The following is a 14818-nucleotide window of genomic DNA, read 5'->3' on the forward strand; positions in this document are numbered from 1 at the left end:
TATAGGTTATCGCCCCCGCTTTCCTCGCGGCCTCTTGAACTTTGGCTTTCTCCGTGTAATAGTGGAGGCGGGCCGGAACCGTTCTGGGGCCCCCTGCTCTTCCCCCGGCCCTGTGTACCCGGTCAAGCGTGAGTTCCGTTGTCATTTCCTCAGCAAACAAGAGGGTGATGATGTCTCTCGCCACTCGAGTCAGTTCTCTCTCTCTCCGTCTCACCCTCCGTCTCCGGAATTCCAAAGAACCTTAGATTGTTCCGCCTTTCCCTATTTTCATAGTCGTCCATGATCCTGGCTCTCTATTCGTCCCTCTTCTCCAAGGCTGCGAGCCGTGTGTCAAATTGGATTTCCTGAGAAGTGGAGGATGTTTGATAGTTTGCCATTTGTAGGACCCTATCCTCAATTTTGTCTACCCTTTGGTCCAGCTTCTCGAACTTCTGGGCAATGTCGGATCTCATTTCTCTGATCTCCTGAAGGATGGAGGCGAAGCCCTTTTCCATCGTCATTGCGGGTTGGCCCGCGGGTTCCGTGTGGGCCATAGCGCCGGAGACAGTGGGGACCTCAGTCGTGTTTGGTGTTTCTTGGAAGCGAAACGTTTGTAGGGCCTTCTTCCAGCTCATGGGGTGTCGTTGGTCCTTTGCGCGGGGTCCGCTGGATCAGTCCGTAGTGCGTTTCGCCCGTGAGTTTTGTGGTCGATGGGATGTCCCCCGTGGGGGGCTGGGGTAGCCCTTCAGGCGGGCACACGCCCCGCCAACTGGGGACGGGGGCCTCTCACCTGGGTCTCGGGCAGCATGTGAGTTCAAGGTGGGCCGGGGGTGTGCGTCAGTTCACTCGGGCGGAGTGATCATGGGGTCTCCCTCCGGGGATAGTGTTTATTGCCCCCCAGCTGCTTGGAGGGTCGTGGCCCAGTGGGCCCCTGAGGGTATGCTGCGCCGACCCGGGATGTTGTGGGTCTCCGGGACGTGGGTTCCGGTCCTAGTTTAAGGTGGGGCAGTCCCCCAATCGGGCCTGTTGAGCGGGAGGGGGCCTCTGGGCGGGCACCCGCCCCACCGGGTCCCGGCGGGGGCCACACACCCAGATTGGCCTCCTTAGGCGTTTCAGTCCTGACAGGCTGCCTCGCGGTGTCTTCTCAGGGCGGGTGCACGCCCGGTATACTCTGGGCCTCCGCCGCGCTCTTAGGTCCTCCTTGCCGGGGGAGGTGGGCTTGGTCACCGTGCGGTGGCGGCGCCCGCCGCCTGTAGTCCTCCCTAGCGGTGGGGCTGGGGGTCCAAGGCTGGCGGGCGGGAGAAAGTTGGGAAGCCGCCGCATCCCTCGCGGGCGATCCGCAAGCCTCCCTAGGGGGCCTGTGCCGGCACCCACGCCTCTCCGGAGGCCGATCGGGGCCGGCGCTCTCTTTTTCTGTTCGGGTGCGTATCACACGCGGCCTGCGTCGTCTTGGCCCGGGGGGTGCAGGCGGCCCACGCCCCTAGGCGGATTCTCCGGATTCCCTCTCCAGCACCACCCGTCTTCAACTCCTGTGTCGGCGGGCCACGATTTTATCTTCCGGGTTCGCGGCCGCCCGGGTCCTCTGCGGCGCTCCCGCTGCCAAGTCCACAGCGCCTGTTCTCCGCTCTCCCGGGGTCTGTTTCGGTCGGTGGGGGCCCCGGGGGTTCCCCTGCACTCCAGCTTCCTCTCTTGCCGCGGAGGGGTCTGGGGGGGGCCCTCAATTCCTCTTACGACCCGGCTGTGGAGGAGCACGCGAATCAGGCAGTCATTGCCTGCGCGCCCCCTGGTGGCCTCCGATAGTCTTTTTAAAGGATATTCTCTGCACCGCCTTTTTTTGTTCTTTTCAAGGGGGGGTTGGTGATTTGGGGTGGGAGGAAAGGGAACAAAGACGATTTACTGTTGTATTTGTGTTGCTTTGAGTTGTGATGTGACAATTATAGAAAGCTTATAAAAAGTTATTCTTGGATTTGGAAATGCAGTCATTAATCAACGTTTGGTGCTAGTAGGATGACGCTGGAAAAATGCTACTTGTTCAGGAGTTGTCTAAGCAACAATACGTTTGCCCTTTTCTACAGCTTACAAACTGAGAATAAATAGGTGCATTTATAATTGACACATGCTGCCGAACCTTGGTCATTCTGCATTGACATTTTGAATCAAGGCAAGATTATTTTAAAATGTCATATTCTGCACTGGGGTTGGACATAGTGGAAAGTGTAGCAGACTGAAGCAATAGATTTCTTTAAGAACTTTTTAAACATCAGCCTTGGTCCTCTTCCACAATTTAAAACAATCTAAGTCGAGATATTTTTGAATAATGCGAAACATTATTGATGGCAATACTCGTAATTCTATTAGAGAAGATGGGTACATGCGAAAGGTGAGAAGGTGCCAAACCTACAGAAGTCTGCAGAAATGCAAATATTACATCTTGAGTACTTTAAACATTTTCTTGTGCATCATAACCCTACTTCCACTTGTATTGTGTTGGACGTATGTGTATGATGGGGGAGTTGAGTTGTGTGTGTGTGTAATCAACTGTACAGCATTAGGTTCTATATACAGTTTGTAGAGCACTTACAAGCCTTGGAGAGGCCCCATGGTGCAAATGGTTTGATCATTTAATACGATTTTGTTCTGTTTTCAGAGCTACTTTTTAATAGGGTAAATTGGCAGTCATGTTTTGTGAAGTGAGCCCCACTATTGAGAACAAACGAGGCTAAATTGCCTGTTCTATCTGGTGCTCAGTCGGGAGTGTCTCATTTTTTTGGATGAAACGATCTTTAGTGGTAAAGACACAATGGTGGACTAATGAAAACCGAATTAATGTTTAGGTAATTTTTATAGTGTGACAGTCATGTATATGTTCTAATAGATCAAAGGGCCCCCTGCAAGATCTTTTTGTTTCCTCACTGTAACCTGTCAAGAAATGGATGCAAAGTTTTTTTATAAAAATAAGAATTGCATTAAAACATTGCTAGAACATTCCCATGACAATCTAGGTTTGCATTTACTACACATAGATTAAATAGCATATTTTTTGTGTTGATGAGTAGCTAGTATTTAGATTACAGCCTAAATGTTTTTTCATAACTAATAATCAATTTTATTTCTTTGAGGTTGAACTTTACTATATGATTTTGGAGCGTTTGGGAAAGTATCAAGAAGCTTTGAATGTTATTAGAGGTACACTAGGAGGTAAGGCAAATTCATTCATTTCAATTGTACTGCAAGTGAAATGTTCGTTAATGTTCATGTACTTATTGTACACAGTATTTCTTGTCGGCATCATCTCAGCACAGGACCCAAATAAACCACACTCACAAAGATGTTTTAAGACCGTCTGGTTGGCAGTATGTGTTTGAGACAGAGTTCACTCAAATCCATCATGTTTAAGAACATGCTCTGTTTAAACGGCAATTGGGACAATCTTATTTGTAAATATTGGATCCTGAAATTGCCTGCCCTCGCCTTCAACAGTTGAATGGCCAAGATTGCTTCCCTGTGTGCAAACTTGCTACTATTTTTTAAAAATGGTGGTAATAGCCTAGTCCAACTTTTGTCTTCACTAGTCCACAGGAAGTGAGGACAAACCTTATATTAGACCGTTTTAGTTTGAACTAGATGTTTGACTGTTTAAAACTAATACAAGTTCTAGCTCATAAGATTGTTTTAAAGAAGCCTACAATGCAAAGATACTTTCACCTTTAAACCCTCCTCAAAAATCTCAACTGTTTTGAGTGCTTAAGAGATTGCTGTCGCATATGCTAAAGTATAGCAGTCGCAGTGGAAGACTGGATTAGACACAGGGAGGGAAGGAGTTAAATGAGAAAAACCAGAGAAGAAGAAAGATGGGAGTAAAAAACGTAAAGGTTGGAGCAATTAAAGATGGGAGGAAGCCAGATTTGGAAGGGCAGAAGTAAGTTTGGAGATAAAGTGTGGGGGGTAGGGGAGCCTTAAATTTCCATCACTTTATTTTTTTAACTTCCGGATACAATTTGTAGGTTGAGGTCAGACCAGAATATTCAGGACTATGTACTCAACGCAGGAGTCGGAATGGCAGAAATGTCTTGCTTTAGGTGATTTCAAGTCTCTTCCCCAGTTTAATTCTGTTTTTGGGTACAATGCTTTTTCTTAGAGGCCACAGGTAGGAAAGTGTCGCCCCAAGGATGCTAAATATCTACGTTTAAGTTCAAATGTACCAAGGTTTACAGTGTCGGAGGTAAGACAGACTTTCTCATTCCTTTATGCAGAGGTCGGGCTCTCTTGATTGGCGAATGGTGGATTTTCAGATGTGTAAGGTTGCATCTCAAAGCCTTTGTTTACGTGTGTAACGCACATCTAGTGCGGAACTTCCATGGCTTCTCTCAGCTCAATGTTTGCTCAACTGCTAACCGCAACTGCAGTAAGCTTTTAGACCTACTGCAATATGATCAAGCTATGATTTCTAGACTGTCAGATGTGTAATGCTGTGCTTACTGTGGTAGTGGCCCATGTGATCTATCTGAATACTTAAAAATGCACTTCCTTTTTCACACATGACTGTTTCATATGCTTGTTGCATTGAAAATGTGATGGGATATTTTTGATGAAAAAAATGTAATTTATACTAAATTTTGTTAATTTTTCTTTGTCCACTGGTATGATTTACCCAAATGACCCCCCCCCCCCAACTTGTGGGATGTCCACACCACAGTGTAGCATTGGAGCAGTTTTCTGCAGCAACCAGAAAAAGGACTCCAAAAGCTACCTACCAGCTTCTGTGCCTCAGTTTACTCTGTTTGCACAACACACAATTTTGCCAAATGTATAGACGCTTTAAAATAAGTATGCACTGCATGGCAGCTTTTCCAAAGAACTCTCATTGCTCCTCTGGGCGGACTGTCCTCCTTTAGAATCTTTCCCACAGGTTCTCAATCAGGGCCTGCAGGTATGCAGCTTGCTTCAGTATCTGTGCACCCACTAGGTTAAAGGAGTTAAAAGCACAGGAGTATTATAGCATTCAGACCACTCAAGGGGGTCGGGGGGAGGGGGGGTGGCGGGAGGGGGAGTTATTTCAGATACAATGGCCTGGTCAAATTTGATTAGTTTCTTGTGGCATTCATGAGGTGTCAAAATGTACTGTACCAAGGCCCCTCCAGTGCCTGCTTCCTTCTAATGACTCAATGTGTGCCTCACACCCAAGTTCACCAGGGTTTACAGTAATAGCGAGGATGCAGAATGCTACAATTCTGGTCCTTCTGTTGAGCTTACATCAGAAAATCCTACTGATTGTTACACTGAGGCTGTAGTAGGAGTTTGCATGATCCCTGTAACAAGTTCTCTGCATGGAGTTTGCTTCTTGTTTGTACAAGGCCTCTCGGTCTCTGCTCAGTATCCTACACCTAGTATGCCAAGGCCTGCAAAATGCACTAGCAACAGGGCAGTTTCAGGTTGCTAAGCATGCCAGTACACAGCTGCAGTAACCAATCATCTCAGGAAGGCTCTGAGGTGTGAAATGCACCAAAAGCAGAATCACTCTTCCGAGGCTAGCTGTTGCAGGGCAAATCATTGGGCTGCAAAAGTGTCTGGAAGAGGGACATGTCATCCATGCATACAAAAGATCACACTGTGCCAAAGATGCACATGCCGCTCCAATATGACAGTCAGCTACTCTTTATAGTCCAATTGTACGTTCTGTATTTTCTGACTGTCTCTTTCTGGAGATTGTGCCCCTCTTGCAATGCTATGCAGAGGTGTTCTGGGGGGGGGGGTGCTATGTAAATTTGACTGTTGCTTGGAGCCGCTTACTATGGCTGTTGTTTTCACACTCCCTGCTAAGGTTTCCCTGTACTCTACATGTGCCTCAGGGTTTTTGAATGTTGCCCCCGGGCACTGGGTGTTCAGCGCAGATAGCTTCTCCTTCTCTGTGTGGCTCTCTGCATAGAAGTTCCGTATTCAGTGCTCTTGCATTTGTCCCCTGCTTGCCCTGTTAACTGCCTCTGTAATCCTGGTGCTCCGACACACTTCTTGCCGGCACTTGGGGGCTTGTGTCTAAACTGAGATGCACTCGGGGCACCTGGGCTTCCCTTTACTGCCAGTGTCTTTCTCTAGCATTGGATCTTTCCTGGATTCACATGCTGTGAATATTTCCTGTCGTCAGGCTGGGAAACCTCGGTAACTTTTATATAGCAGTTTTCCTATGGAGAACTTAGACACTTTGACTGTCCTATCGACTTCTTTATAGGTGCATTAGGCTGCACCAATAGGACGTCCTCAGATTTCAACCCTCTTCAAACTGTTGGGATCACCTTGTGTTCTCTCAAATATTTGCTCTTCGGATTTTCTACGCAGCTTCACTGCTCCGGTGTGGTCCAGGCCCATCATGTCATCTGTGGGCCCCAAAGAAGTCGTTCCAGCCATTCGAGACCTGCGGCCTCAAGTACTGCCTGTACCGCAATTCGTGGAGAACTGAGATTTGCCAGGGGTTCTCGCAGAAGATGCTTAAAGACCGTAATTGGCGGCTGATTTGCTGGTTGAACGAAGGGGCCTATCCAGGATAGGATATTGTTTTTACCCGAAGTCTTCTACTTCTTCGGTGAAAAGGTCTGCTTCGCACCAGAGGATGCCGTTGGCGGAGCCAGTGCCAAACCAACAGTGCACGGGGACAGGCTCGGATTTCAGAATGGGCTGTGAGTCTTCGATGGCTAAGCAGGTGCAAAAAGGTACAGGGTCCAGAGGCCCCGCTCCAGGCACGCCTGCACCGCAGGTTGAGAAGTCGAAGGATTCGAGGGGCCGGCTGAAGAAGCCTGCGGATCCATCGCGGAGACCTTGGTCTTTAGATGAGAAGTCCCGGTCACATTCGTTGTCGAAGTAGTAGTCTTCGCAGGACCGCCATCATTCGTCGTCTGGCAGGCTTCCAGACGCCATTCCAGCTCCACGTCCAAGCGGTTGTCTTCTCCACTGAAACCCAGGCTGCCGTCTTGGGCCTCTATTCCGACGACTAGCTCGTAGACGATGGTACCGTCGTTGACTACTTTGCTGCTGACGATTCCTTCGTCCACCATGCCCACGACCCCAGCTACGACCTTACTGGTGACCACGACGGCTGCCCCGTCGGCGGCTTTTTCGGCGGGTGTGGAACTACTGAGTTAGTCGATGCTACTGGGCACCGATTGGGGGGGGAAGCGGGGGGATTGCCTTCAGGGGAAGTGCCGTGGCAGTCTGGGACCGGCTTTGCGCTTGGAGATTCTCCAGCAAGATCCCTCGACCTACGGCTGTGCCTAGAGTCTGGAGGAGGAGGCTCCTCAGTTCTTCGATCCTGCAGTGTTGGGCCTTAAGCCGGCGGTTCCATCCACGTCTGGTGGCCTGGGGACTGCTCCGCCTTAGTATCCGCTGGTGAACCCGCATTCCCTGCTCTCAATGCAGGTGTTGACTACACTGCAGTTGCTCCTCGGACAGGTGGATGCCCTGCGCCGGGTACACCACACCCCAGTGGGGCCCTTGGGGCAGGATTTACCAGCAGTTCCCCGACAATGATGTGGTGGGGGCCCCTCGCCATGGTCAACCATGGAAGTCTCCCCTGGTTCGGCTGCCTGTTCCATCCCCTAGGGGACGCACCCCTCCTCGTAGGGATCAGGAAGAAGGGGAACTGGTGGAGTCTGAACCGAATAGTGTTCTGCAAGACACACTCAACGGTTTCATCGCCCAGGCGGGCAGATAACTGGGATATGGACCCAGAGATGGATCCCTCGAACAGCCTGGCACAGCCTTTGCCGCCGGACGATGTGGGTGCCTTTCATGCCATACATTTGTGTAAGGCCGCTGAGAGGACCATCAAGTCCGACTCCGGCAACATTTTCTAAACTTGCGACATTTCTTGACATTGTGCAGGAACAAAGGACGTCAGTGCAAGGCACATATATAAAGGATGTTGCTCTGTTCCCTTGGACTCCTTCTGATACTCCTTCTCGTTTGGTGCTCCGCCACCCCTGCCCGTGCCACTCATAAGTATGTGCACAGTAGCGCGCGCACTGCAGAAATGCCTGACGACTGAGTCAGGTATTCCTGTTCACTTGGACTCCTTCTGATACTCCTTCTTGTTTGGTACGCTCTTGGTGACCATCCATCTTCAGAGTTTAAGAATATCCTCTAATACAGAATCGCCCGATCAACGTTTAATTTTCAGTAACTTTAAGTGAAATTTACCCTGGTTCTTTCTTTATTCACTAGGTGCTCCACCCCCTGCCCGTGACGCCCATAAGTAATAGCAACGCGCACACTGCAGAAGTGCCCGTCTGCTGTGGCCTCGGCACAAGTTCCGTGATTTTACTCCGGGCGGGGTCGGGGCGCTAAAGTAATGGCATTTTGGCATTTGTTTCTTGTCTTTTAAGGTTACTGATCTCTACGTGGCCTGCTTGGAATGTTTGCTTCTGCACACGAGGATAGGCAATGTTTCTTGCTTAGAACTAACATCTGACATCTGCCACTGGGCAGCTCCGTAAGTCATCGGGAGAAGACATTTTTCCAAACAGTCTGCAAATAATCTTTGTTTCTCACATGTTGATCATGTAATTTGAAGTGTTTTGAATTCTGTGTGCTGTGTAGGGATGTTCCCTTAGGCTTTGATTAATATCTGTACCACCAGTTTTGTGGTAGGGCAATTAGAGAGTTGCAGGTGAAGGCGCTTGGGCTTTGCATTACTCTATCTGGCTTTAGGAATTAAACCTTTCCTCCGCTCAAGTATGAGCAAATACGGGGGCAGGGGAGTGTATGATGACATTCTTTCGGCACTGTTAGTTTTTCTGCCTGTAAAAAATACAATGTAGTGCGCTCTGGCTATGCCTCTACCCCTATCCCCACCCCCAGTTAAGGATCTCACAATGTTGGGGTTGGACAGAGGGGGGATTTTGCATCTTCTTTTAGAAACCAGTCACCCGTCCATTAAGTCTGTGAGGCTAAAGTGTGAGGCACTGAGTGATAAGATGTCATGGGGATAGACTCTTACCTCTTGGATACGAATCTAATATTTTAGGATGGGAGTAATCTCACTTATGGCACTCTCCCAGCATGTGTTGATCGGTTTGGGAAAGGATGATGACCCGGTTTCTTCGTCCCAGCTACCTGGAGTTGAGAGGATCTTGGGAGATTCGTTGGAGGGGTGTGAAGTTGGACTGAGTATTTTGAATGAGGTGAGAGATAATACTCAGTGTTTGAAATCCAGCTTGCTGGTTCTGCTTAAAATACAGAATGAGCTCGGTCTTAGTAGGGGTACTCCTTCCTGTTGTAACGAGCACTGTCAAACTAATAAGGGGTTGAAGACATCCAAGCCCCCTACCTCGGAGGGGCTTTAAGGACAGTGCCCTCAAGCTATTCCATCTGTGTTTGTTCCCCTGCTAGTTCCCCCACCCTCTCTCCGGAGTTAGAACTTGCTACCATGAGTCTGGAGGAGCAGGGTGGGGCGTCTCCCCGCTGAGAAGGAGACTATCTTTGACCCAGGCATCTTCAAGAAAAGGTCGGAACAAAGAGGACGCTTAAGCCTCTTATACTCCTTACTAAAGGAGTGAAAAAACATTCATGCAGATCTGGGGTAATTTGATTGATGAAGAGGTTGCTTCCTTTCAGGATTTGGACGATGACGTGGTATGTGAGCCTGGTATGTTGGGGCAAAGAGAAAGATACGGCTTGGCTCCAGACTCTTTAAATGAGACCATGAAACGTGAAGGTAAAAAATTAAATAACAATCCTGGTACGAAAGAGTGGCCTCACCGGGCGCCGGAGTCTATCAGTTGTTCACTAAAATAAATCGGCTGAAAGTGCGGTAATTGGGAGAAACGCAAATCCTCTTGTGGGGTGGGGTGGGGGGGGGTAGGAAGAAACCGGGGACCACTTCTCTGGGTGGGGATTCTGTACTGGCCGGGGAAGTTATCCTGACTGACCCTCTTCTAAAAATCAAGGAAGCTGTTGAAGAAATTTCGGGCCCAGGAAGTGATATGGCTCCTTACATAACCCAGCATTAGCCACTGAAATTAGATTCTGTCCATGCTGCAGTTGAAGGGCTGGCGGGTAATAACTTCCCAATTAATAATGCAAACTCCTCCCCTTCGAAGGATCTTGCAAACCTAGTTAGGCCGTCACTACTCAATCTGCTCCAAATTCCTTCTGCTGCCGCTCCGCTGGAGATACAACAGCGTGTGAGTGGTGGTATGAGGAATAGAGTGGAGCTGGGCTAGCTGCCCCTTTGCCAGCGAGCAAACCTTTTCCTCTCGATTTGAAAAGAGGGGATGCAGGAGGTAGAGTATGGAATCTGATGGCTCCACTACCTAAAACTGGTTTCTTTTGCTCATCCAGGGGAGTTATCTGGAGGCAGAATTTGTAATAGCACCACTGAAGGGGTACGGGGCAGAACTTGGAACTATTTAGTCTCTTCTAAGGAAGAGGCTTTTATTGTGCAGCAGGGGTGGGGGACTCATGGGGGCAGAATGTGCAACACCATTACTCCGGGTGAGGTGGAGGAGTCGGGTGGTGGACATGGAAGTGGAAAGCAGCATGGTGCCGGAGACCCATCTGGGGAGGCAGTGAGAATAGTGAAATCTATTATTAATAGTTTGACGAGGTGTTATAGCGATAACGAGGCTGGCTTCTCTTGATTGCTTAGCAACCGTCGGTTTGAAATTTTGCAAACATCTGTCTGCAGGCGGAAGAGCCGGCACACCGAAGGCCATCTAAGGCCCTGATTGCCCCTGGAGGCGGGGAGGCAAGTTTCTCCTGCTCGACTCGTACGGTGAGCAATTGACATTCACACGGACCCTTATGGACCCATAACTCTGCAACACAGTCCTCTAAGGAAGATGCCACTCGCAAGGAACACAACGCAAGCAATCGCGGTACAATGCTGCCCCATGTAATGCTTGTATGTTGACCTTATCCTTCTTGTGTTCCCACCCTACCGCTAAATCCCACTATATTAATTGTAAAAAAAACGCTAACATTATTGTTCTTATATTGAATGCCCTGATGTTCTTATGATAGCTGAATATACCATCAGACAATGCATTCCACTCATGCTGAAATAATCTATCCTGCTACTGTTAACCCTTTACACACACTGCTGGAATAGCCTATTCTGTGGTTGCATGCCTAATGTCCTTATGCTGAAGTAGCCCACCTTTTTCTGTTGGTGCCTTCTCATACTGTTGGAATAGCCTACATTACTGCTGTCATTATGCAAATCTGCCTCATCTTAATCATGTTGTGCAGTGTACCATGCCTCAGTAACTTCTATGTAGCCTACAATAATGGACTGTCTAAACCAGTCTGCCCTCTGCATCACCCTATCGCGTGCCCTACTCCATTCCTGCCTTCCACGCCTCCATTCCCTCTAGTCAACAACCACTCTCGTATTACTAGCACTAATTACTTCACTTATGTTAGCAAAATACACACCAAGCCAGACATAACAGAGCATACCCGGCTCCATTCGAATACTGGTAACAACCTCTCTTATCCCATCTCAGGCATGACCAGGAATCACTGTCTAAGGTCTTGCACATTATGGAACACCATACCCAATCCTAATCTTTGCATGCTCATTTTTCTCCGACCATAATATATGGAGTACGGTTGCAAAGCTGAAACTTTTAACTTGCAAATAGCCACTCCGACTACTAACCCAGACACCACAGTGTAAAATAACAGAATAGGAACCAGACCTCCTACGATTATCAACCCACCAGCCAATATCAACACTAAGACCACCAGCAATCTGCACACAATCTCCAACTATCCCAATCATATGCTCCAAAATTGCCACATCAATATGACAAAGAACTCCATTGACAAAAACCTCAGTCACACCCAGGTTACCCAAAAACCTATAAAAGGGCACTACTAAATGTCAGGTCCCTTGTTGCTCATGCAATTAAAATTGCAGAAGTCATTCAGACTAACAACTTTTACTTTCTAGCTGTGACAGAAACTTGGTTGCATGATGCAACTGGTCCGTCTTTAACTCTAGCTATCCCCGATAACTATTCTATACTCAAAGCTGACAGACCTAACGCGAGAGAAGGACGACTAGCCATCATCTTTAAATCTTCCCTAGATATGAGATTGGCCACCTCTTCTCCTCTGACCTCCTGTGAACTCCTCTCAGTCAAGCTCCAAATGTCCCCTAAAAATACTGTCACTATCCACCTAATATATAGGCCTCCAGGTCCTCCCGGATCATTCGAGGAAGACATTACGTCACTAGTAGCTGAGAACACTAAACCCAGGGCGCAAAACATTATCCTAGATGATTTCAACCTAGGCTGTAACGACCCCAATGACCTTCCAGCTACCTTGCCTAGCCAATGAACAAGGCTTCATACAAATTAGCACCCAACCTACTCATTTGAAAGGTAGGACCCTAGATTTGGTAGCAGACCTCAATTGTAACATTACCCTTAAGGATTCCTCACCACTCGTCTGGACTGATCATTATCTCCTATCCCTAGAAATTAATGTCAACAACCCAGAGCCGAAGAAGTCCGCTATTGCACCGTCTTGTCTGACCAGGTACAAACCCAATATTACAGCCGAGTCTATAATACCTCTGGTAACCCCCATACTTAATGCCATACCTGCCACAAATGACCTGAATCTGTTGTTTGACATTTACAATAACTCTGACCAAGGCTGTAGACACCATTGCCCCGCTATAATTGCGCAAAGGCAAACCTAGAACACACTTGAACTCCTAGTTCACCCATGAACTCAAACTATTACGCAAAGAAAAAAAAAATTGAGACACTTTGGAAAATAACCCCCTCCACAGAAAACAAAATTAACCTGAGATACTCTGCACCAAAAAAGAAACTTTTAAAGTCTGAATAGACCAGGCAGGTTCCAGTACTAAAGAATTATTTAATATCCTAAGAGAACTGGAAAACCCTAATCCACCAGCCAATACCTGCACCAAGGATAAACCTTGGTGCACTAGCATCCAAAATGCTCTCCAATAAAATCACAGGGCTCCAAGCCAAAATTGCTGATAAACGTCTCCAACTTAATTCTGACAATCCCTCCAGTCCAATCCTGCGCTCGACCACATACCTCAACTCAGGATTCAAATTCAACAATGTATCCGTACCTGAGGTACACAAACACCTAACTGTAAAGGCAATAGCTGCCCAGCTCAGATCATAAAAGATGCAGCCAGAGATGTATCTCCATTTATTACCAAACTTTTATAAATGCTTCATTTGCCAGTAACTCAGTCTCAAGCAACCTGAAACAATCTTGGGTTCTCCCGTTACTCAAGAAACAAACATTAGATCCGTCTATTCCCACTAATTATAGACCGATTACCACAGTCCTTTTTTTTTTTAATTTTTTTTTTTTTACTGAGTTGCATACTTGCAAATTCAAGACTATCTAGAGAATAATCAACTACTAGGAACTCGTTAATCTGGTTATCCCTACACGGAACGGAAACGGCCCTTGCTGACCTCAAAAGCCAGATTGATGAAATAAATGACAATGGTAGAGTTGCCATCCTACTCCTTAGACTTATCGGCAGCCTTTGATTTGGTTGACTATAAAATTCTATTGTCACGACTATCGGCGTTAATCCTAACGCGATGTCTAAACCCAACATGGCGGCTCCTGCAGTATATGCAGCAGTCTAGTTGCCGCGCCCCAGAATGCCTTGCAACGTTTCCAGGCCAACGCGCCGACAGCTTATCCGTCTGCCTCTCCCAGACAAGGACGCGTTGCTACTCTCCAAGGAGCTTGCGAACGCTATGTGAGTCCGTGTCAGGGAATTCTGTTCCTCTCTCTATTCCGACTTACCTTTGGGGCATATATTCTTATTGCCACTTTTTCATTTGAAACAAATTGATCTTTGTTGTGTATATATGTGTTTACTTTAGGACGCTTCGTTGCCTTCTCGTTCTGGGGTTCTTTTAGAGCCGCCCAAGCCACTCGCCTTGAGAGAATTTGTTCCCAACATCCGCCTTCGACCGGTGTTGGTTACTAGGGTTTCCTTTGGTAGGCACCCTTTTCTTCTGAAACATTTATAAGAATTGTTGTTTATTGTCCTGCAGACTTAGTTTGTCTTCGTCTCCCAGACGCAACACCCTGTACGCTCATTCCTTCTGAACCGCAGTCACTCATCAAGCTAGAAGGGGTCTCCGTTCATTCAGGGTAGCTATTGTTCTCTATTCCCCTCTTGGAGGTTAGTTTGTTTCCAATTACTCTGAGTGTGTTGTTCATTTTTCCCTTGTTCTACACCTTCCAGTTTATCCAGTCTTTCAGATCATACCGGATGGTCGGTTACTCTCATTTCTGTCTTTCTGCAATCCGATCCCTTGGTAAGGGTTCCGTTTCTAGAAGTGTCTTTTCCAGTACTAGGCAGAATCATTTCTGATCACTGTTTCGCTATTTCCCTTTAGCCAATCTGATTCTTCTGCCCTGGATTCTATCCTTTAAAGACACGCCTATTCATCACCATACTCCCGGGATAGCGTAATCTACCTCTACGGGACATCTCCAGGAGTCTACGCTCACTAGCAGCTCCACAGGGTTTTATTCCCCAGGAGGGTTTCCCTGGGAACCTCCCCTTGCCCTGGCCTTTGTGCCGTGTCTTTGGGTGTTTCTCGAGGGGAATTCTAATTGTCATCTGAAGCTAGAACATCTCCATCTGGGTACCTTAGTTTCCTACATCCATAGCTGCTATTCTGCTCCAAACCCCCAGGTGAGAGAACTTTGTTTCTATGTTTTTCCTTACACGGGACACTTTTGATTGTTGAAACAGTTGAGTATTGTGTGCATTCATAACAGTTAGCAACGGCCAAAAAAAATAAAAAAAAGTTTATTT

At 47.5% G+C, this 14818-nt stretch overlaps 1 protein-coding gene across 1 annotated transcript in view; it reads left to right on the plus strand.

The window, feature by feature from the left end:
- NAA25 (N-alpha-acetyltransferase 25, NatB auxiliary subunit) overlaps positions 1 to 14818 on the plus strand; it is a 1586429-nt gene that overhangs the window by 163969 nt on the left and 1407642 nt on the right. The window contains exon 7 of the mRNA XM_069619501.1: positions 3099 to 3177. Within this exon, the coding sequence (XP_069475602.1) occupies positions 3099 to 3177 (79 nt within the window). The remainder of the gene's footprint in view (positions 1 to 3098; positions 3178 to 14818) is intronic.

The sequence above is a fragment of the Ambystoma mexicanum genome, chromosome 10 (genome assembly GCF_040938575.1).
Source record: "Ambystoma mexicanum isolate Mex_15411 chromosome 10, UKY_AmexF1_1, whole genome shotgun sequence".
NCBI classification, from domain to species: Eukaryota; Metazoa; Chordata; class Amphibia; order Caudata; family Ambystomatidae; genus Ambystoma; species Ambystoma mexicanum.